The 27,854-nt window shown below is 40.4% G+C and overlaps 1 protein-coding gene across 3 annotated transcripts in view; it reads right to left on the bottom strand.

The window, feature by feature from the left end:
* SCAMP1 (secretory carrier membrane protein 1) overlaps positions 1–15,613 on the bottom strand; it is a 149,757-nt gene extending 134,144 nt beyond the window's left edge. The window contains exon 1 of one of the 3 annotated variants that reach the window (XM_043470729.1): positions 15,417–15,613. In XM_043470729.1, coding sequence (XP_043326664.1) covers positions 15,417–15,473 — 57 coding nt within the window. In that variant the 5' untranslated portion in view covers positions 15,474–15,613. The remainder of the gene's footprint in view (positions 1–15,416) is intronic. The other 2 variants (XM_043470727.1, XM_043470728.1) reach the window with 2 other exon arrangements.
* Between the last annotated feature and the right edge of the window lie 12,241 nt (positions 15,614–27,854).

Below are 27,854 nucleotides of genomic sequence, written 5' to 3'. Positions count from 1 at the left end.
CCGGCATTTCGCATGATGTACTTTGCATGTAAGTTAAATAAGCAGGATGACAATATACAGCCTTGCCGTACTCCTTTCCCGATTTGGAACCAGTCTGTTATTCCATGTCCAGTTCTAACTGTTGTTTCCTATCCTGCATAGAGATTTCTCAGGAAGCAGGTAAGCTGGTCTGGTATTCCCATCTCTTTCAGAATTTTCCACAGTTTGTTGTAATCCACCCAGTCAAAGGCTGTAGCGTAGTCAATGAAGCAGATGTTTTTCTGGAATTCTCTTACTTTTTCTATGATCCAGTGGATGTTGGCAATTTGATCTCTGGTTCCTCTGCCTTTTCTAAATCCAGCTTGAATGTCTGCAAGTTTCTCAGTTCACATACTATTGAAGCCTAACTTGGAGAATTTTGAGCATTACTTTGCTAGTGTGTGAAATGAGTGCAATAGTGCAGTCGTTTGAACATTCTTTGACATTATCTTTCTTTGGGATTGGAATGAAAACTGACCTTTTCCAGTCCTGTGGCCACTGCTGAGTTTTCCAAATTTGCTGGCATATTGAGTGCAGCATTTTCACAGCCCCATCTTTGAGGATTTGAAATAGCTCAACTGGAATTCCATCTATTCCAGCTTTGTTCACAGGGATGCTTCCTAACGCCCATTTGACTTCACACTCCAGGACGTCTGGCTCTAGGTGAGTGACCACACCACTGTGGTTATCTGGGTCATGAAGATCTTTTTTGTATAGTTCTTCTGTGTATTCTTATCACCTCTTCTTAATATCTCTGCTTCTGTTAGGTCCATACCATTTCTGTCCTTTATTGTGCCCATCTCTGAATGAAATGTTCCCTTGGTATCTCTAATTTTCTTGAAGAGATCATTTGTCTTTCTCATTCTATTGCTTTCCTCTATTTCTTTGCACTGTTGACTTAGGAAGGCTTTCTTATCTCTCCTTGCTATTCTTCAGAACACATATCCATATGTCCACATAAAAACTTGTACAATTTTTCACAGCAGCATGATTCCTACCAGCCAAAAGTGGAAACAACCCAAACTTATATCAACTGATGAATGTACAAATAAAATGTAGTATATCCATGCAATGGAACTATAATTTGACAATAAAAAGAAATGAAGTTCTGATACATGCTACAATATGAATGAAACTTAAACACATGGTACTGCCAGTCATAAAAGACTACATTTTTTACAATTCCATTTATATGTAATGTCCAGAGAGACTATTAGTGGCTGCCTAGTGCTGGAGAATTTGGGAGGGAAATGGGTAATAACTGCTAAAGGTCATGAGATTTCTTTTCAGAGTGATGAAAATGTCCTAAAATTGACAGTATTGACACACAACTGTAAATATAATAAAAATCACTAAACTGTACCCATTAAATTGGTTAATGGTATGATACATTAATTATATCTCAGAGTTGCTTTTTAAGAAGATAATCAGTTGTAACATTTCTTGGAAGAAATCTTGCCAACCAGTTATAAATCCATATGCAGGGCCTTCCTGGTGGTCTAATGGTTAAAAATCCACCTCGCAATGCAGGGGACTTGGGTTCAATCCCCGGTCCGGGAAGATCCCACATGCTGCGGGGCACCCAAGCCCTGCACAACTACTGAGTCCACACACTGCAACTACGTCCTAGAGCCCATTCTCTGCAACGAGAGGAGCCGCTGAAATAAGAGGCCATGCTCCACAACGAAGACAAGCCCCAGACCACTGCCACCAGAGAAAGCACGCATGGCAAAGAAGACCCAGCACAGTCATAAATAAGAAACAAGCCTTTTTTTTTTTTTTTAGAAACAAGCCTTTTAAAAAAATCCACGTCTTCAAAATCTAAATACCAAATCACTCAGTGCCCTTATTAAACAGAGAAACACTCATTAGGAAAGAAGTAAAAAAGAGACTGGGCAGGAGATCTGGCTCTCAGAGACTACAATGATACCAGAGTTTGCATACTTACAAACTGGATACTTTATTTTAGCATCCCACTATATGGAGTCATGAAAATTTCTTCTGAAATTTGAGAAACTGGGTAGCTAAAAGAGCTAGATGCCCATCAAAAATGCACTGAAGTATACAGACATAAAAAGAAAAAGGATGATGGCAAAAAAACAGGGAAATAACAATAAAAAGATATTTTAAGCAGTGGAAAAAAAAAAAAACAGGGAAATATTTGTTCATATTTGTTCAACTGACTGGTGGGCTCAAATGACCACCAATGAATGAGTCACTGAACTGATATCCTAAGGATGGGATGACATCCCTTATTTTCAATAAACTCTCAAGAGATTTTTGCACCAAAAAATTTGTTTTGTCATATATACTGGTTCTGCACCAAGATTAATGAGTTTTCTGTCATTCATATTAAACACTGAAATAGCAAAACAATTACCACTAAATGTGGCCAGCAAATACCCATGAACAAATTTTTAAATGTCTTAGTAGTTTGGTCATATTACAGGCAGTCATTGAGAAGGAAATGGCAACCCACTCCAGTATTCTTGCCTGGAGATTCCCATGGACAGAGGAGCCTGGTGGGCTACAGTCCATGGGATTCATGGGGTCACAAAGAGTCAGACATGACTTAGCGACTGAGCACACACACATAGGCAGTCAACTTTCAAATGTAGCCTTTCCACCTCAAATATATGTCATAAGGAACATTTTCTTAAGAAACAAGTCCTGGAGCCCATTATACAGAGTGAAGTAAGCCAGAAAGATAAAGACCAATACAGTATACTAACGCATATATATGGAATTTAAAAAGATGGTAACGATAACCCTATATGGAAAACAGAAAAAGAGACACAGATGTACAGAACAGACTTTAGGACTCTGTGGGAGAAGGCGAGGGTGGGATGTTCAGAGAGAATAGCACTGAAACAAGTATACTATCAAGGGTAAAACAGATCACCAGCCCAGGTTGGATGAATGAGACAAGTGCTCAGGGCTGGTGCACTGGGAAGACCCAGAGGGATCGGGTGGGGAGGGAGGTGGGAGGGGGGATCGGGATGGGGAACACATGTAAACCCATGGCTGATTCATGTCAATGTATGGCAAAAACCACTACAATATTGTAAAGTAATTAGCCTCCAACTAATAAAAATAAATGAAAAAAAATAAAAAATTAAAAAACCATTAAGAAGGCAAGTTAAAAAAAAAAAAAAGAAACAAGTTCTGGCTAAATAAATAACCTACTCTTGCTAACTTAGTGGTTAAGCTCTTCAAACCAGCAAATCCAAATCTACAATATATCCACAGGGAGAAAGCATTCGGCATTCCAACTGTGACACCAGGGATTCATCCTGCCAGCTTCCCATGACTTCAAATGTAATCATAATCACAACTTTAAAAACTATTTAGCCTCAAATATAATAAAAAGAACATTAGATATCCTTTTTAAAAATAAACATTAAACAACCAAGTTTACAACTTTTCACCATTTAAACAAAGTTTGCACCACAAGGTAATCTGTCATAAAAATAAAATGAACTCTCATTATTATCCTCAGCTCAAGTTGTGATATATAATAGCTTCTAAAATCCCCATGCTTTGTAAGACAACCAGTAATTTCTATGTTTTGTTTTTGTTGCTATTTCTGTTAATACCAAAAGTTTAAAAGTTAATAAAAATTAGAGTCTGCCTTAGAAAATATAGGCAATTTAGGGATAAAATAAAGGAGAAGAATAAATAATCACATGTTGCAACCAAAGGGAAACTTGCACCATTATTTATTTCCTTTATCTGTTATTTTAAGAGCTTCTTATCTTTGTCTTAATTCAAAAGCTAAACTCCTATAACCACAAGAAGTGTAAAAAAAAAAAATCAAATAAATATGGAAAGCAGAAAAATGAAGCAATTTGCGTAAGGTCACCTAGCCGGGAGGTGGACAAGCAAATCAGGCTCCTGGCTCCAACGCCACGCTTTTACCTACTCCCCTGGACCACCTCTGTAGATTTCACTAACTCCTTCCTCTAAGCCCCCAGCACTGCGGTAAGACACGTAAATGTTTGTTGCAATACATATAGCTCACGGAACACTTTCTTATGAACTCAACTCTAAATGGTGGTTAAGCTCCCCTGAGATTCAAATATAAACATTTCCATACATTTTTTTTTTTTTAATTTATTCATTTATTTGGCTGCACCAGGTCTTAGTTGCGGCATGTGGGATCTAGTTCCCTGACCAGGGATTGAACCTGGGCCCCCTGCATTGGGAGCTCAGAGTCTTAACCACTGGGCCAGCAGGGAAGTCCCCCATACATTTTTTTTTTTAAATCAAGTAGAAAAAGCATGTAACACTTCTTTGAAGTTTAGGGAATACATTAATTACAGTTTTATAATATGCCACTTACTTGTGAGCAATTCACTAAAATTTATGACTACTTGAGATGCCAAAAATTAGGCATGGTAGGCCATAAATAAAACCACAAGACTGGCTAAATCAAGTTAAAACAAGCATAAACCACTTTGGGAAAATAGTAAAATTCCACTAGTAAATTTACGCTAGTATGCTAGCCCCAGCCATGACTGGCCCATATTCTTGCTCCTCTTTTCCTATCACCTCCACCTCCCACATATACCCCACATGACTGGATGAGAATTCTAACCACCACTGGAGGATTCTCGCAGAAACGACTGCCAACAGCACATACACAACTCTACCTTTGCTCATTTCTCTTGAACTGAGAAGAAACATCCATTACTTGTTGAGTATATACTGTTCATATTATATGCACTGTTCTGTTTGATAAGCAAAACTCTAACAGCTACATATACTAAATCGTTGCATTCAAATGTCTAATTTATTTTTCTTCTATTAACAATCAAGTTAAAATTATCAATGTATACCTATCACAAATCCTTTCTTCCTAGTTTGATCTCACCAAAAGTCAGTGTTTGATCTCAGCAATACTCAAAATGCACAACACGTTTATAATTTACACTTGTTCCTTGTTTTCTTCTTTTAAGAGGTTCTAACAGGTTTGCTGATATAAAAAAATTTCAATAATTCATTTATACTCTGTAAAATAAATAGAAGACTCTTATAAAGAAAAAAAAGTATCAAGTTGGTAATATTGATGTATTCATAATTACATTCTAAAAGCAAGTGTAAAACTCATTATTACACTTTTTTAAAGTTTTGAAACAAGCAGAGATTAGAAACAGTTGCTACACTAGCTCTATGGATTTGGGAAGATTAGCAAGCTTGTATACACACACACACACACACACACACAGTCTAGGGACTTCAGCAGGTTCTTGGGAACCATTTTACATGAAATATGAAGGGCTTTTTAACAAAAATTCTTCATTTCTTTTGCAAAAACATAGATTAAGAATAAAGTTTTACAACAAGGGTGTCAAGATCATTCAAAGGGGAAAGAATAGTCTGTTCAACAAATGGTGTTGGAACAACTGGATATCCATATTCAAAACAATGAAGTTGCACCTTACTTCACACCCTACACAAAAATTAATGCAAAATTAATCATAAAGCTAAACATAAGAGCTAAAACTATAAAACTTCCTGAAGAAAACTGGGATAAATGTTCACAACCTGAGGTCTGGCAAAGGACTCTTAGATAAAATATCAAAACACAGAATCTAAATATAGATAATTTGGACTTAATCAGAATTTAGAACTTTTGTGCTTCAAAGAACATTAACAAGAAAGTAAAAAAGTAACCAATAAAATGGGAGAAAACACTTGTAAATCCTTTATCTGCATAAAGATCTTAAATCCAGAACATATTTTTTTCAAGTCTCTTACAATTCAATGAAAGACAACCAAATTTTAAAAGAGGCAAAGGATATGAATAGACATTTCTCCAAAGATGATATACAAATGGCCAATAAGCACATAAAAATAAATTCAACATCATATGACAATATGCAAGTCAAAACCAAAAAGAAAAAAAAAAAAACCACCAAAATGAGATACTTCACATTCACTAGGATGACTAGAATTATTAACAGGTAACAAGTGTTGATTAGGATGTAGAGAATGTGGAACCCTCATACACTGCAGGCAGGAATATATACGAAATGGTGCAGCCACTTTGAAAAACTGTCTGGCTATTCCTCAAATGATTCAACATAGTTACCACAAGCCTCAGCGATTCTACTCTCAGGTATACACCCAAGAAAATTAAAGCAAATGTTCAAACAAAAACTTGTACACGGGTGTTTAGAGCAGCATTATTCATAAAACTCAAAAGGTAGAAACAACTCAAATATCCATCAACTGATGAACTGGCATTACTAATTCTTACAAGCACCCAAAGCCAAATGCCAGAGAGGAGGTTATTGGATTGCTCTCTGCACACGTTTACAAGGACTTCTTGTGGCATTTCTTGCACAGGGAAGGGGATTTGGTACAAAGTCAATTCCAACCAACCTCCACATTGTCTTTTACATTCCACACCTATGAAACATTGGGAAATTTCCTCCTTGTGATTTAAAAACACCCCATAGTGTTTGAATTTTCATTACCACCAAAAACTAACTACAACTTTAACTGTATCTTGACAACCTGTATTCTATCATTTATATCTGTATTCAGTCTAGATACAGGCTTGATTCAATCATGATTTTGTTTAGAAGATGTTAATTTGCATTTACCTGTAAGCAATTCTGGTTGAAAGAAACGGACTCTGCATACAAAGAAAGAAAGATTCCATGTTTCACAAAGGCTGGAATTCTTCAAAACATGACAATATCTTTTGTAGTTCAAGAGCAGCTCTAATAAGGACTGGGGTTCTAGAAAATTACCCCAGAAGCCCTGGTCATATGATCCCTACTCCGGCGCTTCATGACTAAGATGATTTGGCTCTCTCCTCATGTCTCTCCACAGTTATCCCCACTACTTTTTTGCTGTAACTTTCTCTGTGCTCTCAGTTCATGTTCCTGGAGACAAAGTTCAGTTAACTATCACTGCTCTTGCTGGGGCAAAAGCTTTGGACCAAGAGCTCTTATCTGTTCCTCATCAGCCCAAAGACCTGCTTCCACTGAGCCAGGTACCTTTGATAAGATCAGTCAGCTACGGCCAGCACGGCAAGCATCACACAATACAGGAGATGACGGCCTGTGGGGAAGCAGTCACTTCAGGCTGCTCCCTAAGTAGATGCTGGGATACAGAGCATAATAGGATCCTAGAACATAAACCCTCTTCTCTGAGATGACCAGACTCAATTCTGATATCTGATCTATTAAAACATGAGAGAATTTATGCATTCACAAATGGTCCATAAGTGTATAAAAATGTAAGAGAATTTTAAAGTAAGGGGAAAAAAAAAACTTGAAACAAAAATCTCTGCCTTAGCAGCTGTGATAAGTCATTCAAATTCTGCATGAATTCCTTCAAGTGCTGAGGAACTCCATACCTAAACAGCATTGTCAGACTATTTTAAAATATATATATATATATATTTTTTTTTTTTACATCTTTAGTTTAGGACTAAATCTATTTTCACATAAACTCTGTTATTTGGCCTTTTTTCTGAAGCAAGAACAAATTTATTTTCTCAACCAACTAAGAACCCTTCAAGTATCTATCTATGTATCTCAAACTTCCCTTTAGCCTTCTGGAGACTAAACCCACTGAACAAACTTACATTATTCTTCCGAGGACTTGATTCCAGACGCATGGTCATTCTGACTTCTTTCTGGGCACAACCTATCTTGCTCAAACCACTCTTTAAATATGTACTTGAAACTGAAGGCAATGCTCATTGGATGGACAAAAACAGGACATTGTAGACTCACTTTTAAGAACTGGTAACTAACTTCATTAATCCAATATATATTTTTCAAGAACCACCTAACACTGTGATTCATATTAAGAAAACATCCAGTAAACTTCCTGGATCTTCATTCAACACTACTAAAATATTAAATACGCTCCAAAAGACCTTTTGGTGAGAGGCAACATCAGCAAAAGAACAGTTTATATTTTAAAATTCTCACAAACACATTTTCTGTTACAACTGTTGTTAAAACCAAGGACCAAAATATTACAAAACATATTCAAACACTAGTTTTGTCATTTCGTTATTGTGAGAGATACCCCACCCACCTAGCACCCTGAAAGCTTTCACTGGCCGTAGGAGACACTCAATCTAGACAAAAGGTTTCTACATATCTTTAGAGTGTTGATCCATAGCACCCTGACAATCTACCCTAAATAAATAAGACTGTCTCAGAAAGAATTATGGATGTGTTTTAAAGGATAGTTTGAATCTGTGTAAGATGAATAAGAGATTAGATCTGATAGACAGAGTGCCTGAAGAACTATGGACAAAGGTTGGTAAAACTGTACAGCAGACAGTGATCAAAACCATTCCCAAGAAAAACAAATGAAAAAGGCAAACTGGTTGTCTGAGGAGGACTTACAAATGGTTGAGAAAAGAAGTTAGAGGCAAAGGAGAAAAGGAAAGATATACCTATCTGAATGCAGAGTTCCAAAGAACAGCAAGGAGAAATAAGAAAGCCTTCCTAAGTCAACAATACAAAGAAATAAAGGAAAATAATAGAATGGGAAAGACAAGCAATCTCTTCAAGAAAATTAGAGATACCAAGGGAACATTTCATGTAAATATGTGCACAATAAAGAACAGAAACAGTAGGGACCTAACAGAAACAGAAGACATTAAGAAGAGGTGACAAGAAAAAGAAAAAAAGAAGACGTGACAAGAATACACAGAAGAACTATATAAAAAAGATCTTCATGACCCAGATAACCACAATGGTGTGATCACTCACCTAGAGCCAGACATCCTGGAGTGTGAAGTTAAGGGGGCCTTAGGAAGCATTACTACCAACAAAGCTAGTGGAGGTGATAGAATTCCAACTGAGCTATTTCATATCCTCAAAGATGATGCTGTGAAAGTGCTGCACTCAATATGCCAGCAAATCTGGAAAATTCAGCAGTGGCCACAGGACTGAAAAAGGTCAGTTTTCATTCCAATCCCAAAGAAAGGTAGTGTCAAAGAATGTTCAAACTACCACACAATTGCACTCATTTCACACACTAGCAAAGTAATGCTCAAAATTCTCCATGCCAGACTTCAACAGTACATGAACCAAGAACTTCCAGATTTTCAAGCTGGATTTAGAAAAGGCAGGGGAACCAGAGATCAAATTGCCAACATCCACAGGATCATCGAAAAAGCAAGAGAATTCCAGAAAAACATCTAATTCTGCTTCACTGACTTACACTTTGACTGTGTGGATCACAACAAACTGTGGAAAATTCTTCAAGAGATAGGAATACCAGACCACCTTACCTGCCTCCTGAGAAATCTGTATGCAGGTCAAGAAGCAACAGCTAAAATCGGACATGGAACAACTAACTGGTTCCAAATTGGGAAAGGAGTACGTCAAGGCTGTATATTGTCATCCTGCTTATTTAATTTATATGCAGAGTACATCATGAAAAATGTTCTACTGGATGAAGCACAAGCTGGAATCAAGATTGCTGGAAGAAATATCAATAACGTCAGATATGCAGATGACACCACCCTTATGGCAGAAAGCAAAGAGGAACTAAAGAGCCTCTTGATGGAAGTGAAAGGGGAGAGTGAAAAAGCTGACTTAAAACTCAACAGTCAAAAAACTAAGATCATGGCATCCAGTCCCATCACTTCATGGCAAATAGATGAGCAAACAATGGAAACAGAGACAGATTTTATTTTCTTGGGCCCCAAAATCACTTCAGTTAGTGACTGCAGCCATGAAATTAAAAGATGCTTGCTCCTTGAAGAAAGGCTATGACAAATCTTGCCAGCATATTAAAAAGCAGGTACATTACTTTGCCAACAAAGGTCCATATAGTCAAAGTTATGATTTTTTCAGTAGTCATGTATGGATGTGAGAGCTGAACCATAAAGAAGGCAGAGCACTGAAGAATTGATTCTTTTGAACTGTGGTGCACTCTTTGAACTGTGGAACACTCTTGAGAGTCCCTTGGACTACAAGGAGATCAAACCAGTCCATTCTAATGGAAATCAATCCTGAATATTCATCAGAAGGACTGATGATGAAGCTGAAGATCCAATATTTTCGGCCACCTGATGCAAAGGGCCAACTCATTACAAAAGACCCTGATGCTGGGAAAAAGTGAAGGCAGGAGGAGAAGGGAACAACAGAGAATGAGATGGTTGGATGGCATCACCGACTCAATGGACATTAGTTTGATCAGGCCCCAGAAGACGGTGAAGGACACGGAGGCATGGCATGTTGCAGTCCATGGGGTCGCAAAGAGTTGGACACAACTGAGCAACTGAACAACAACAAGATGAACAAATTGTGGAGAGAGTTGTACCAGCCTGGACTAAAAGAAACAATTTCAAATTGAAGAGAGTTTTTTTGGACTCCTAATTGTCAATGAGAAGGAAGCAGATTGAAAAATTCTACTCAGTCACAAATGGATAATTTATGGAAAAGAAAGGCTTCTTAAAAGGTAGAGCCAAAAGCAGAAGATGAAAGATTAGGAAATGTTTCCAAGGTAACAGAAATGGGCCCTAATCAAAGAACATGCATTGCCCCCAAAACAGGGGACCCCAACTAATGAGCCTAGCTCGATTTCATACTTGTTATTCACACCAGTGAGCTTCGAAGGTGGTTCAGTGGTAAAGAATCTGCCTGCTAATGCAGGAGACGCTGGTTCGATCCCTGATCGGGAAGATCACCTGGAGAAGGCAATGGCAATCCACTCCAGTTTTCTTGCCTGGGAAATCCCGTGGACAGAGGAGCCTGGCAGGCTACAGTCCATGGGGTCACAGAGAGTCAGACATGACTGAGCATGCACACACATCTTACCAGTGACTGCGATGTGCCTCCCACTCCTCCTCCACATGGGGGGAGTTCTACTGATGTTATCCTGTACATGTCTCACCATTTTACACTAAGTTTATCTTTTCATTTCCCAGGTCTGTATCAAGAGGGGCACAGTTCCTTCCGTCAAGAAGTCAAGTCTCATCCTCCCAACTCCTTTTTTTAATCTGGACTGTTTTGTGGCTTGTTTCAACTAACAGAATAGTAGCAGAAGTGAAATGACTCAAGAAGCCTTGTGGCTTTCACTCTTTTCCTCTTGAAACACTGCTGCTACCATGAAAAAAGTCCAGACTACTCCTAGGAGAGGCCACATGAAAGAGAACCTATTTTGTGCCCACAGATAGCCCCAGGTAACCGCCAGGACATCTTATACTACCCCACCCTGGTCAAGCTGCTGGATAACTGAAGGCACATGAGTGACTCTAGACAATAACATTTAAAAACAAACTGCCCAGCTAAATCTAAATCAAATAACAAAATACTGAATAAATGTTGTTTTAAGCCACTACATTTTGGGATTACAGGCAATCATCCGTTAGTATATAAGCAGAGATTGGTTTCAGGAGCCCCTTTGGATACCAAACCACAGATGCTCAAGTCCCTTATATAAACTAGTGTTATGCAGTCGGCCTCCAAATCCGAGGATTCTGCATGTACTGAATATTTGTTACACAGCAATAAATAACTTCTGCTGCTGCTAAGTCGCTTCAGTCGTGTCCGACCCTGTGCGACCCCACAGACGGCAGCCCACCAGGCTCCGCCGTCCCTGGGATTCTCCAGGCAAGAACACTGGAGTGGGTTGCCATTTCCTTCTCCAATGCATGAAAGTGAAAAGTGAAAGTGAAGTCACTTGATCATGTCCGACTCTTAGCAACCCCATGGACTGCAGCCCACCAGGCTCCTCCATCCATGGGATTTTCCAGGCAAGAGTACTGGAGTGGGGTGCCATTGCCTTCTCCAGAGATAACTGAGAAAGGTAAATAAAATAATGATGCATCTTTATTTGATGAAATATAATCAGCAGTTCAGTGGAAGCTTTTTCAAAATACCGACCTGAGGAAAACAGTGGGAACTCATGCAGTTGACATGAACATAAAATACCATAAACCATAAATTACTACCAATATGTTCCAGATTAATGCTGAAAGATAAAAGTTTCCAAAGTTAGACTACCACAGAAAAATTCCTTAAAGTCCTTTCCTAGTGCTATCCAATCTCCAGTCTTAATATTTTAAATGGATAAGAGTGCTATCCACTTGCTGTAAATGAAAACAAAATGGGTAACATCCTTGAATTATGGACCTCTTTTTAAGACAAGGTTTTCGATTTTCGACTTCAAATAAACTCTTAGGATATCACTGGTATTACTGAAACTAAAAAGACAACTTAAATAAGAACACTGAATTATAGGCCGTTTTAAATAGATTATTTCAATAGAGTAGAATTAATTTTTGAGGTTAAAATAAAGTGGACAGTTGCTCAATTTTAATACAGAGATTTTTTTTGGGGGGGGGGAGGAAGCACGTGTAGTGACAAAGCACTAGACTTCAGACAACCTGCCTCTGATCTAGTAGAACAAACAAAAGCAAACCACTTATTTTTGGCCTTGATTCCTCAGTCATGACCCACCAAACAGCTTCTAATACCACTCTAGAAGACTCAAAGGGAATATGAATTTCATGAAATTAATAAGCAAAAATAAAATGGTTAACTATATAGTTCCTTGAATTACTATTAATACTAATTATTATTAATTAAAGCCACCTTGCTTTGAGTAGTTATAACACACTAAATGTATATTCACCTAATCCGATTAACAATCCTATAAAGAAGGTACTATTACTATATTCTACATAATAGTAAACTAAGATATAGAGACTAAGCAACTTTCCAAGGTTTTGCAGCTGGCCTGTCAGAGACAAAGCCAGAATTAAACGCAGTGTTTTTGTTTTAAACTCTCGAGCCAAAGCTTTTAAATATAATATGAGACCCTCAAGTTCCAGCACCAAACACACACAAGAATTTTGATGCCAGAAATGCAAACAGGCAAGATTATACAGTGCCATCAGCAACAGAGCAAGAATCAGGTGATCTAAATTCTAATGCCAATTCCGCACTACCTACACCTGGATGTAAGACAATGGGCAAGTTAGCAATTTAGCAGTGGAAATCAAGTAGTTTTAAATCAAGAAGAAATTAGGATGGCTGACAAATGTGAAATACATCTATTTTTCAAACATGAACTTTATTTTTGAATACTAAAATATTTCAAATATTGAAAATAAGAACAGGTTTGTAAGGAAAGTTGATGATAAGGTTAACACAAAGACGAATCTGGGAATGTTTTATATTTAAGTAGAGATGACCACAAATGCTATTTCAAAAATCAACATTTACATGAAAGGAAACCAATAGTAGCAAGAAAAAAGAATATGCTATAAATGTAAACTTTTACTGTGAGAAGAAAAAGGCAGCTGAACTTAAATGGAAAGATAAAAGGTCAGGTACACAATGATAAAACAGTCACCGAAAATAGGTAAAGGTGTACAACCAAGTCCTCTTTAGGCCTGAATTGATCTATCTTTGAAGAATTTTATGAACCTAAATAATCACTGTCCTTTGAATGCATCCACTTATAAAGAACAAGAATGGTTTATAATTTTATGCCACAATGAATGAGTATTTAAAGCTACTTTTGGATTTAGAATTACTACAGCAACCTTAAGTACTGCAGAAGAGGAAAGTGTTATGGAAACACTATATGTGATGAAAAAGCAGTCTGTACTCACTGCCCTGTGGTGACCTAAATGAGAAGGAAATAGAAAAAAGAATATATGTATGCATAGAGCTGATTTACTCCGCTGGACAGCAGAAACATGACACTGTAAAGCAACTATAGTCCAATTAAAACTAGTAATTTAAAAAAAGCAGTCCGGGCTAAAAAGGCAACATTGTCTTGCCCTAACAAGAGAACTAGCTACCTAATAAAAGCCAGGAAATGGTACGGTATAATAGAAAATAGCAAAACGGTCAGATGCTAAATAAATAGCATCAATGAATTGTTTGAATTAGGAAGAGCTGACAGGTTCTCTGTGTTATACCTCAAAATATTCTAAAATAACACCCATCTAGCAAGTTATGAGATGTCGCTTCAGAATGCCTATGATTAAACAATAACCTAATTTTCCACAACATGGAATGATGGAATACTAAATACTAATTTCTAGGGGGAAAAAAAATTCTCCTCAAAGTACAACCATATTATCTCTAAAACCTGAAAGTTTCAGGCCAGGTGTATTTTTCTTAGGTGATATTAAAGGCAAAGAATAGCTGACTGAGTCCATTCTACATTTCTACAGGGTGAGTCAAACTGTCGGTGACAACCAGAATCATTTACTTAAGATAAATCCTCCATGAAATTATCAGGCGATCAACAGGGAAGGGGTGTTTCTCCTTTTCTAGAATTATTAATAAAACCACGAGTAAAAAGAAAAGATGTAAACTCAACAAGCCAGAAAAGCGATCCTTGTGCGACCACAAATTGTTGCTATTGTACTGATACATATGCAGGGGAAATTAAAGAACCAACTTCAAGCAATAGTCAGAAATAAACTACACGTGCTAAACAAATGCGATCACTGAGAAACCTGGAGTGGTACTTTTTAGAAAGATAGTTCCTTTGCCATTGCATTCATTTTGGCGCAGATAATGAACGTCGTAGCCGCCTTCCTTTACCCGTTTCTAAGCCAAGCCCTTCGGAAGCTGGAAATCTACAAGGCAGACTCCAAGAAGGAAAGCAGCTCATGGTGGAAAGGCTATCCTCTCAGAGCCCAGAGAACAGCTGACGCCCCAGGAGCTTGGGAAATACCGCGTTTACCTTACTAAGAGCGCTTGGAAAGGAAGACGCTCGTCCACGTGCACTATTGTTTTCCAGGTGTGTTTATTTATATGGAACTTAGGCTTTGCCATCAGTACCTCCAACCTCAGGCAAACGGTGGGGAGTAGGAATGGCAGCGCCGCGTGCGGTATCCGGGCGCAACACAAGTTCATAAAATAAAAACAAAACCCTTTTTAAAATCACAATGTACTCGGCGCCCTCACCTCTCCTTCACATCGCGGCCATCACCCCACGGCAGCTCCCCGCAGCCGCCGCCGCGGGTCCCCATGACAACCCCGCCGGAGGGCGAGCCCCCTTCTGCCGCGGCGTGGTGGCCCTCGGCCCGGCTCGGTCCGGCCCGGCCCGGCCGCGCCGGCCTCGCAGGTGACGAGTCCACCTGCTCCGGGCACTCGCCCGCCCTGCTCCCGGGAGGCGGGCCGGGAACCCCGCAGCCTCGGGAGCCCCCACTCCCGGGCCAGGGCACGACCCTCTCCGGTCGGGGACGGGGGGAGCCCGGCCGCATGGGGAGCTCAGGAGGTCCCACTCTGACCCCCACACGAGTGACACGGGGGCCGCAGCGGCCCCGCGCCTCGGTCTCAGGGTCTGAGTAGCGGGCGCCGTGGGCGCGAAGGAAACTTGTCGGTTTACACAAACAACGACGCGTCACGGCGGCGGGAGATGGTGGGGACGACGCTCACCTTGAAAGGGTTGTTGAGGTCCGGGTCGGCAAACGGGTTACTGTCGAAGTCCGACATCTCGCGCTCGGCGTCACCCACCCGACCCAGGCGCCGTGAGAGAGACGGGGCGAGGCCACCGCCCCCTGCGCGCTCACGTCGCCGCCGCCGCCGCCGCCGCCGCCGCCGCGCAGATCCGGGGGCGGCTCGCGAGGCCGCCCGGCAGGCCGCGCCACTGAGCATGCCCGGTGCGGCGGGCCGCCGGCGCCGCGCCGCGTTCGCGGCCCCGGTCCTCGCGGCGGCGTCCCGCGATCCGGGCTTTCGCCGCGACCGAGAAGGAACGAGAGGCGGGGGAGGCCGCGAGCCAAGGTGCTCCCGGCCAAGCGCCCTACTGATGCTCGGCGTTTGAATGAGCGGGGCGTCTCTCTGGACATGGTTGTATTACTGGTTTAAAATCGGCCCCCTGAGGCCGAGCGTAATTTAGGGGAGAGATCGCGCTTTGCGGGTTAAGAAAAAGATACACTGAACCCACGTCTCCAGGACGGGAAGGCAGCTGGGACGCAGGCTACACACCTCGGGAAGGAGTGGCTACTTCATGGGCACAGAGGAGCGGGGAACCTGTCTCCAAAGACGACTCCCCGAGGCGCCCAGTCGTCGCTGAGGAATTTCGCACACCCTTGACCCCACCTGGGAATCCCAGCCTTCCGGTTTTTCCGCCCCTGGGTCGCTGCCAAGTCACGGAGACCAGACTCAATGCCACCGATCTGGACTGGCTCCGCGGAGGTTTGAGAACGAGTCAATACCAGGGTCTGGCCCTTTCTACCATCCTCCAGAATCTGCAAAATGGCTACGTCTCCGGAAATGATCGCGGGGTGGCACAGGTCCAGAGATCAAGGCCTTCAAGTAATCATCTACTAGATGACAAACAGATGCTGTCTTTATTTTCATTCAGTCCTTTGGGGGCAAAATATACACCTCTGATTTCCTAGTCACCACCCAACACCAGTGGAGAAGGGCATGGCAACCCGCTCCAGTATTCTTACCTGAAGAATCCCATGGACAGAGGAGCCTGGTGGGCTAGAGTCCACCGGGTCTGGAGCGGCTTAGCACGCACGCACCCAACGCCAAAGATTACCAAAAATTAGTATGATATGAAATTTGTTTGTATTCATGTGTTGTCTCACCCCTGAACTTAATGAAAGGGCATCTCTGCATTATTCCCTTCTCACCTTCCTTTTGCTCTTAACAGCAAAACACTTAGCAGACAAAGCTAGCAAAAGCCAGAATTATTTTCACTTGAAAGGAACTAGAGTTGGTTTTCTTGGTCTTCCTGCACTGTTCAAAGTCACCTAGGAAATGGTTTCTCCCCACTGTGAAAAATACTGGCTAGTGACAATAAACCAAAAACGCATTTGCTGTCATCTCTCTCTGGTGGGATCCAGGTTGTGATATATGACAAGCTTCTAGGTAGCAGACTCGGACTGTCAACTGTTAAGTGGCGACAGACCAGAATGATCATGGCAAAAATCTAATGCACTTGCACCCCTATCTTCAGCAGCTCCCAGGAGTCTAGTTTATAGCTGAGTGCTCAAAACATGTGTGGAGTTCAAACCCCAATTTTAATACTACTTGTGCTACACACTTCACCTCTCTTGAGTTTGTAAAGGGTTATTTAAGACTTATTTGAAATAAGATAGAGAAAAGTTGCCTGCAGGTATTTAGTGCCTAACAAATACTGTTGAATGTTTGAAAATGCTAAGGGGGCCCAGTCCATCTTTCTTAAATATTTTTCCTCCTCATGCCTGAGCATGGATTGACTTCTTTCACCACGCTGGCCCTCACTCCCTTCACCTGTCCTTCAATTGACTCAGATAATCAGCAGCTGTTTATTATGCATCTACTATGTTCCCAGACAACAGAGATCAGCTGAGTCTGCATTTCTGGATGGAAATTTCCAACTATGCTGTGTTCACACCTAATGATATTAGCACTTAATGCAAAATTTGACAGATTTCGTTGTTACAGAATCACTTGGAATATTTGTTAATGATGCAGACCCCCACCTCCCTGTATCACCTATCCCTGAGATTGGCTTTACAATAGGGGCCATGGATTTGCATTTTTTTAAAAATTTAACTGTAGGGAAAATTGCTCTACAGTGTTGCATTGCTTTCTGCCTTACAACAATGCAAATCAGCCATAGTTATACATATATCACCTCCCTCTTGGGCTTCCCTGGTGGCTCAGACTGTAAAGAATCTGCCTGCAATGCGGGACATCTGGGTTCCATCCCCGGGTTGGGAAGAGCCCCTGGAGGAGGGCATGGTAACCTAGGCCAGTATTCTTGCCTGGAGAATCCCCATGGCCAGAGGAGCCTGGTGGGCTACAGTTGATCGGTTTGCAAAGAGTCAGACACAACTGAGTGACTAAAAACAGCACAGCACCTCCCTCTTAACCTTCCCTCCCTTCCACCTATGCTACCCCTCTCAGTCATCACAGAGCACCAGACTGGGCCTCCCTGTGTTATATAGCAACTTCTCAGCAGCCGTTTTACACATGGCAGTGTATATATGTCGATGCTACTTTTTCCATTCATCCCACTCTTACATATTTATTCTATTTTTAAGTGCCTTTACATATGGCTATATTCTTTTACATAAATACCTAAATGAGTTCATAGCATACTCACTAATGTTTTTAACCTTCTTAAATTTTTTTTCTTTTTTGTTTTCCTTCCTCTCTATTCTTATAATACTGAATATCTACAAGCACATAATGTAACTCACATAATCATATGCAAACATAATACATGCTCATGCAGATATGCTTATACATAGCATACAGAATTTTGCTATTGTCTTGAAAAAAAGGATTTTTTTTTTTGCAAATTGTTTTTCTCACTCAATAGTAGTTTTTCAGTGAGATGGGCATTGACAAAGAGACAACCTATGGTTTCTTACCCCAGTACACCACATAAATATTTATCTCTTTTTATATGTACCATTACTATAAAGGTGAAAAGTGCTGGGAAACATAGCTTAATGGAAATACCTCCAAATCAACAAGTATACATCTATTTATTCTTTACAACAGTTACAAAATCAGTATAAAGGACCCCAGGTGATTCTGTTAGAGGTGATATAACGACCATACTTCAAGGACAAAGGATATTCAGACATATGGTCCACAGGTGAGTGTGTTAGTACCTTTCATGAAATTTAGAATCACAGGCTATGAGAACTGAAAGAACCTTTAGCCCCTCTCACGACCGAAGAAGAAACTCAGTTTGAACATTTAAGTCATTTGCCTCAGTTACAAAGGAAGTGAATGGAGGAACTAGAAACAGAGGTCAAATCTATCAAATCACATTTCAGACATTAAATAGATAGATTTAGTTGGTACTGTTTCATAGAGGAAGAAGAATGCTATGTGCAAGGTAGAGAGAAAGCATACAGGAGGCTTTATTTGTTGGAGTAGTTCATTTTCTAGGAAGGATGGACAGGTGCTTACACACGCTCAGTTGTGTTTGACACTGGGGCCCCACCAGGCTTCTCTGCCCATAGAATTCTCCAGGCAAGAATACTGGGTTGCCATTTCCTTCTCCAGGGGATCTTCCCAGCCCCGGGATCGAATCCACCTCTCTTGCGCCTCCTGCACTGCAAGAAGATTCTTTATACCACTGCCCCACCTGATCGAGCAAATGAAGAGTCAGACTAGTTGCTCTGGCATAAATCAGCTCTGTGACCTTGATCATATCAGTTCACCTCTCTGACCTGAGTTTCCATGCTAGTCAACAAGTACTTACTGAGCAACTACTGAGTGGTGAATATTGTATTAGATAGTGGGGATAAAGCAGTGAACAAGTTGTAAGGGTAGGGTCTATTCCCAAGAAACTTTGTAAACCTAGAAGACCCAGAACAGGGCTAAATGATATCTCAGGTCCTTTTTTTTCCCCCCCCAAACCTGTGCCCCCAGCGTTGGAAGCACAGAGTCAACCAGTGGACTACCAGAAAAGTCCCTCGTGTCCTTTAAACAGCTCTAACATTCTATTAGAGGGCTTCCCAGGGGCTCAATGGTAAAGAATCTGCCTGCTGGTGCAGGAGACAAGAGATGCGGGTTCAGTCCCTGGGTCTGGAACGTCCCCTGGAGAAGGAAATGGAAACCCACTCCAGTATTCTTGCCTGGGAAATCCCGTAGACAAAGGAGCCTGGTGGGCTGTAGTCCATAGGGTTGCAAAGCATCGGACATGACTGAGCACACATACAACATTCTGCTAATCAGCATTCTTTAAATTTCTGTCCATTCTTTTAGTTTCTTTCATACTCCATCATCATACTGCTTCTCCCTCAGCCTGACACATTTAACCTGTGAATCCTCTGGGCAAGGGCTTAGTCTGAATTCCGTGTTTCCTGTACTGACAGCTGGTGAGTATTGAGAAGACAAGTTGGAAATTTGTATTTCCAACCTCAAAAGTTTCACTGGACTATGGGTTCACAAATGGGTTAAAACTGAAACCCATCATCTCTTGCAGAAGACTCAGTCTCCAGCTGTGCTGCCGTGTCCCCTGCTACTGATACCAACCACGCACCCACAGGAGCATATGTGGCCTCTGTTCAGCCACCAGCTATACTTCAAGAAGGTATCAAAGGAGTTGAAGGCGCTGTGTGGTAGGCCTGATAGTCCCTCAAAGATGTTAACATTCTACTCATTGGTACTTGTGAATATGTCACTTTCCATGGCAAAAGAGACTTTACAAATACAATTAAGGTTAAGGACTTGAGATGGGGAGATTATACTGCATTATGCAGGTAGACCCAGTGGAATCACATGAGTCCTTAAAAGTGGAAAAGGAAAGCAGAGAAATTGTCGGTTTTGCAGATGGAGAAAGGAGGTCATGAGCCAAGGCATGTGAGTGGCCTCTAGGAGCTGGGGACAGCTCTCAGCTAACAGCCAAGTAAATGGAGATATCCATCCTAAAACCAGGAGGATAAATTCTGTCAACAACCTTAGTGAGCAAGGAGACGATTCTTCCTGAGAGTGTTCAAAAAGGGATTCAGCCTCAATGACACCTTGATGATAGCCTCATGAGACCCATAGGTGTATTCATTCACACCACCACCCATTTTCCAGCTTACAGCCTTCTAAGCTCACCACCTAAACTAAATTCATCCCAACCAGCTCTCTCTCATCACCTTTTCCCATGTGATTCAAGAGGCTGAATGGTCTGAGTATCCTTCAGATAATTATATCATAGTGGCATTCTCTTATGATTTATTGCATAAAGTATTGTACAGTATGGGAACACAATAAACTCAGCAAAAATAAATGTATGTTTTGAGTCTCCATTTACCTATGACTACATGCACATACAGTCCTGGGTACCAAGAATGTCCATTTCCCACTCAGTTCTCACCTGTCAAAGTCCAACCAATCCTTCATGGTCAATTTCAAATAACATGCCCTAAACAAATCCTTACTGGTGATCCCTAATCCAGACTTGTTTCTACCTTCCCATAGTATCTAAACAATTCTGTATCTCTATTTCAGAACTCACAATATACCAATATACCATGGGTATAAAGTTAGTATTGATACATGCCCAGCACATATGGTAGCTATTGATATTTGGATCAGATGAATATATCTGTCTCTCTCCATGAAGTGAGCTTCTGAATGCAGGGAGAAATTCTGTCTTTATATTATTTACAGAGCCAAGCACAGCATCTTGTTCAAAGAAGATACTCAAGAGATAATTGTGATAAAGAGATAAGCTAAAATGTCTTAGTTTATAAAGGAGATTGCCACTTAATATCTTTGGTCAGAGTAAGTCCAAATGTAAAATTAAGAGTAAGCATTTTAATAGTCAATACAAACAGAATTGTGCAGCTACTGTGATAAAGTCTTCTGGACTGAAAATCTGATTTCTAAACAATGACTTCATAGAAAGACTGTGGAATCATTTCAAATGGTATGGACCAATGAGATGCAAGAACTAACTGTGGTGCTCATCTTATTAGCTAAAATAGTCCGAATAAGAACAATATGGTGAAAATTATCCTCATTTTGCAAGACAGAAAGACAGTATTGCATATATGTATACATTATGTAACACACAAAATGTATGTGTGTGTGTGCACCTGTGCGCATTCATGTCTGACTCTTCACAACCCTATAAACAGAAGCCCACCAGGTTCCTCTGTCCATGGGAGTCTCCAGACAAGAAAATTGGAGTGGGTTGCCATTTCCTACTCCAGGGGATCTTCCCCAACCACAGATCAAACCCATACCTCTTGCATCTCCTGCATTGGCAGGCAGGATCTTTACTGTTAGTACCATCTGGGAAGCCCAAAGAGCACATATTTGTATAACTAAATAGTAAGGATGCATTTACCAATAATCATGTTTAAAATACTATTTTTAAAAAGAAAAATAGTCTTATAGTGAAATACATAAATTATATAGTAAATTATATGCTATATAGTGTATACTATAATATATATAGTAAATTATATAGTAATAGTAAAATATATGCATGTATAGCAATATATCAGTTCAGTTCAGTTCAGTCGCTCAGTCATGTCCGACTCTTTGCGACCCCAGGAATCGCAGCACGCCAGGCCTCGCTGTACATTACCAACTCCCAGAGTTTACTCAAACTCATGTCCATCGAGTCGGTGATGCCATTCAGCCATCTCATCCTCTGTCGTCCCCTTCTCCTCCTGCCCCCAATCCCTCCCAGCATCAGGGTCTTTTCCAATGAGTCAACACTTCTCATGAGGTGGCCAGAGTATTGGAGTTTCAGCTTCAGCATCAGCCTTCCAATGAACACCCAGGACTGATCTCCTTTAGGATGGACTGGTTGGATCTCCTTGCAGTCCAAGGGACTCTCAAGAGTCTTCTCCAACACCACAGTTCAAAAGCATCAATTTTTCAGCACTCAGCTTTCTTCACAGTCCAACTCTCACATCCATACATGACTACTGGAAAAACCATAGCCTTGAGTAGACGGACCTTTGTTGGCAAAGTAATGTCTCTGCTTTTTAATATGCTATCTAGGTTGGTCATAACTTTCCTTCCAAGGGGTAAGCGTCTTAATTTCATGGCTGCAATCACTATCTGCAGTGATTTTGGAGCCCAAAAAAATAAAGTCAGCCACTGTTTCCCCATCTATTTCCCATGAAGTGATGGGATCAGATGCCATGATCTTAGTTTTCTGAATGCTGAGATTTAAGCCAACTTTTCACTCTCCTCTTTCACTTTCATCAAGAGGCTTTTTAGTTCCTCTTTGCTTTCTGCCATAAGGGTGGTGTCAGCTGCATATCTGAGGTTATTGATATTTCTCCCAGCAATCTTGATTCCAGCTTGTGCTTCATCCAGCCCAGTGTTTCTCATGATGTACTCTGCATATAAGTTAAATAAGCAGGGTGACAATATACAGCCTTGACATACTCCTTTCCCTATTTAGAACCAGTCTGTTTTTCCATGTCCAGTTCTAACTGTTGCTTCCTGACCTGCATACAAGTTTCTCAAGAAATATATAGCAATATATACTTATGTATAATAATATATAGTAATGTATATAGTAACATATAAATATAGTAAAATAGTAAAAGAAGTATTACAGTCCTGTGACTTCTTTGGACATTTGATTTGTTCTTGTGTGAACAGACAGAAAGAACACTAGTACTTTTATCTAGGTACATTTTTCCGAAAACTGATTTTTTTTCCAAGAACCATGAATTGTATAATCGTACTTGATATGACCTAAAGTCTATGCAATTACATAAAAGTCTTCCAAGTAAGGACAGTTTATAATTCTTAGATTGCACATTAAGCATAAATTTTCAGGAGACTCTTAAAAGAGGAAATAATCAGAGCAATCTAACACATTTTCTGACCTCCTGAAAGAAATACCCCAATCTGATTATTAGGCCTTTAAGGCAAGAAAAGTTGCTTTCAGGTTCTCCTTATATCTAATGCTGAGAATTTCAAGAAATCAGATTTATTTGAAATGGCTATTTTCTTCCTTGTCTCATGAGAAGAGAGGGTAGAGACAGCTAAAATTTCTTAAATGCCTGGTCTATGTCAGGCACTGAGACACTGGAAGCTGAATAGACATTTTCTCATATGCAACATGTCTTTGGGAGGTAAGTGCTATTATTTCCATTTTGCAAATGAGAAAATGGAAACTCAGAGAGGTGAGTGGATCTGAAAGTGATTTGAAGAATTATGTTGAGAACTAGAGGCTTCCTACAGGGAGTTTGTCTTGTTTGTCCTCACACGCTGCATTAAGCTTTATTGTATTGCCCAAATGCAGAAGTCCGTGTTGGTTTTTTATTTTTTTTGAAGAAGTGGCATAATCTTGTTGGCTCATTAAGCAGGCTTTTGTAACTCACATGCTTTCCAGTATCCAAATACCAGATGACCAGGGGGGAAACAACGGCAGGGATATAGATAACCATAGTCATAGTGTCTGAGTCTGAGAACCTGCGCTTTTCACCCAACCCCCACTGTATAACGTCCTTCATCTGCCCAGTTGATGGGCCACCTGCCATGGCTGGCGTCTCCCATTTGTGGCCTCAGGAATCTTGATGCTCTGCCTGCCTCTTGGCATGGTTTTAGCCTCTAGAGCTGAGAAAATACAGCAGTTAATGTTGTTCCTCCCATTAACACAGGCCTCTAATATTCTCCAGACCCCTTAGTCAAAGCACTGGGTTTTCCTGGGGAATGGGCCTTCCACAGGAAATCTCTCATAATCTTAGAGTTTTGTTTTTCTTTTTACAATGATTTGACAAATCACGGCTTTTTCTTCTGACCCTCTCTTTAAATTTTCATAGTCCTTCTCTCATGGAACCTGGCATACTTTCTCCTAGGAGCTTGGTTACAAGACAATAGAAAGCCACACACACAAAATAAAAAAAAAAGAAAGCCACACACAGTGTTGCAAGCAAACTGCCCTTTTATCCATGACCACAACTATTATCTCTGGACCAAGCCTGGGGTATCTTGACCTTCCCCTACCTTGAAGTATCCTCCGTGATCCAGGGTTGGTTTCAAAGGTCAAAGCATAGAACTCTTCCTATTTTTAGTTCTGAAATCTTCTTAGTCTGAGAGCTGAGTATTAGCTCCGACTTCTCATCATTCACTCCTCTAGAAAGCCCAAAAAGGCTCAGACAAGTATAAGTCATGCACATAACAGGAGATATGCAAAGTACCTCTGTTATGTCATCCCAGAGCTATCTCGTATTGAGCTCTAGTTAAAGACATTGGAGATACTTATCTTTTAACTATCAATTTCTAATTTCTCCCTTTCCTTGGCTCCTGCAATAGTCTTTCTTGGAAACTTCTACCCAGGATATTAATTATTCCATCCTCTGTAGGACAAGAGAACTCTGTGTATATCTTCATCATCTACAGATATTAGATGCTTTAAGATGCTAAAGAAAAACCCAATGAGCTTTTTGGCCAACTCAATATTACTGACTCAATGGACATGAGTTTGAGCAAACTCCAGGAGATGATGAAGGACACAGAAGCCTGGCATGCTGCAGTCCATGGGATCTCAAAGAATCACACATGACTTAGCAACTGGACAGTAACAAAAATATTACTTTGTATTGGTACTACCAGAATTGGTTTCTATCAAAATTGGGATCTGTGGTGAAAGTGACAAGGAGCTTGAGTACACCTAGTCTATTTAGGTGGTATTCCCAGGAAGCCAGATTGAGAGAGAGGAAGAATGAGACCGACAAAGAGAGAAAGTCAGTAAAGGAAGAATTATTAAGCAGTTTACAACTGTGGGTAACTGGGGCTGAATCCCAGTGGGAATTGGTTGGGATTTTCTGTGGGGCATTCAACACACACATACACACACCCCATATGCATTCAAGTAGCTTAAAACTGAGAAACTTAGTGGACACCAGTAGTGAGGAGCCTTTAACATACTTGGTTACTGTCTTCCACAGCTCAAGTCAGAGGTGGCCAAAGGAATATGACCTGGGCATCAACCATCTCTATAAGATCTCTTGATACATCTTTGTCTTTTTTTAGATTATATATCCCTCTGGGGCACACACCATGTCTTGATCATTCACAGCCTTGATACCCGGAACAGTATCTGGTATAATCTGAAATCTAAATGATTGGATGGATAGATGTATAAATAAGGTTAAAAAAGAAATCTCGTTCACTTGAGGTTGGCACTCACCTAACAGCTTTTCTGATCTCTTTGTATCTATCACTTGCCTTGTTAATAACAGTTTTTACCATACCTTCTGAAGCTTTGCCGTAAGTAGCTTTGCTACATTTTATCATAGTACATAAAAGCTGTAGGGAAAATTTATAAAGAGATTTTTTTAAGAACAATGAAATTTCTAGATAAAATTTTTAAAAAATTATTTCCCTTCCTATTGCCTGCTTTGTTACCTACTTTTCACTGTAAAGGGCAACAGGAAAAAGAGTGATCATAAAATAAGAACAGAAAACATCTACTTGGTTAGGCAAGATTCCAAAGAAATTAATCACGTTTTCACAAGGGTATTAGACCAGTTTCCTGATTAAACTGTAGTTTGGTACACAAATGAATTTGAAAAGTAAACTCAATGGAGATTTAATGATGTGAGATTGTAATCAAGTCCATTAATTTCTAAACCAGTGGAGTGAGGGTCCCAGAGCATTAGCTCGAGTTGAGAAGTTGAGAACTCAGACAGGTCTCAACATGTCAGGGTGGTCTGTAGATGGGCTCACCAAAGCACAGCTTTAAGAGGACTGAAGGAACATCAGGAGAACAGTGGGAGATGTTGACAGCCAGCCTCTGGGCCTGAGGCCCTGAGCCCACTGGGGAGCAGAAAGTCTTCCTTTATCCTCTGACAGGCAATGTACTTGGTGGGGAAAGTGTTCTGCCCAGAGGAGGGGATGGGAGAACCCACGGCTGAGGTCTGGGAAGGAGGACAAATCTGGACTCAGCAGGACATACAGCACTTGACTGCCTTCCCATGCAGCCCTCAGAAACGCATGCCCGATTCCTAGGGAAAGACAATCTGTAATGGAGAGGAGACTAAATAAAGAGCTATTGTCACTAGAAATGCAGCAAGATACTGAGAAGCGATAGCTCTGTGTCACAGGAGGGAAGAAAGAAGCTCACTTCAGAACCAAGACCCTTGCCAATATTGGAGGGATGGAGAGGAGGGATCAGGCTGAGCAACACGAGGGCAGCATCACATCCTTCTAAGCGGAAGCAGAGGGATGGAATGAACTACAGAGAAAAGTAGTAACATCAAAACGAGAGGGTGGAAGCCTTCAGGCCATCAGCTAGGAGGCAGAGCTGAGATTAAAACCACACGTTCTGACTTCTGGGTGGCAGAATCATTAAGGAGATCTTCCCACCCTCTATCCCTGTGACTACTAACCTCAGGCCAAACCACACTGCCCAAGACCATCACTCCTTACTAGGCAGCTTTGATTTTTTTTTCCTTATGTGGAAATCTTCTGGAAACTCACTTTGGTTAAACATACAAATAAGACATAGTATTAAATATTTCTTAGTAATTGTCAAAGTAAAGAAAAATTTAAGCAAGAAAGCTTACTTCACTTGATTATTAAATTTAATTCATATGTAAATGTGTGTGTGTTAAGTCACTTCAGTTGTGTCTGACTCTTTGCAACTCCACGGACTGTAGCCTGCCAGGCTCCCCTGTCCCTGGGATTCTCCAGGCAAGAATACTGGAGTAGGTTGCCATGCTCTCCTCCAGGGGATTTTCCTGACCCAGGGATTGAACCTGTGTCTCTTATGTCTCCTGCACTGGGAGGCGAGTTCTTTACCGCTAGCACCACATGGGAAGCCCTCATATGTAAATACATATGTTTAATTATATAAACAATTGATATCTATTAGAAGAAAGGTTCTGAATTACCCTATCTGCTTGCATAGATTTCAGAAAAAAGAAATTTGAAGTGATGTTACTGTTCATTATCCCACCAAGAAATAAAAATATTATTTTAGAACATAGAAATGAAGTGATTTAGCAGGCATGCATATAAAACTAAAGTCAAATGGTTAAATCAACAATGTTAAATCCTTTCAAGGACTATTATATAACCATCAAAATGTTTTCTTTAAATGTGTGAAAAAATAATGTGAAAAAACAAGTATAATAATGAATGGGAGAAAGTGAGATATTATTGAATATAAAGTGTAGAGACACAACTTTATTTTTAAAACCTAAAATTGAAAGATAGATGAGACATGGACCATTTCTTCCTTTACTTTACTTTCTATTTATTCAGTAACTATCCGTTATGTTACTAACTTGAAAATAGGTTCAGGAGAAAGAACATGACTTATTTTTAGCTTTAGTTAAGTGTGTAAAAAATCCCAAATCTTCACAGGGCCTAGATTTGAAAAACTTACTTTACAGATCTAGAATGAACTGTTTTGAATAAAATAATTTTCTGCCTTAGTTT

This window comes from Cervus canadensis, chromosome 6 (assembly GCF_019320065.1).
Source record: "Cervus canadensis isolate Bull #8, Minnesota chromosome 6, ASM1932006v1, whole genome shotgun sequence".
NCBI lineage: Eukaryota > Metazoa > Chordata > Mammalia > Artiodactyla > Cervidae > Cervus > Cervus canadensis.
Note: the sequence above shows the minus strand (reverse complement) of the source record. Positions and strands in the feature narration are given on the sequence as shown.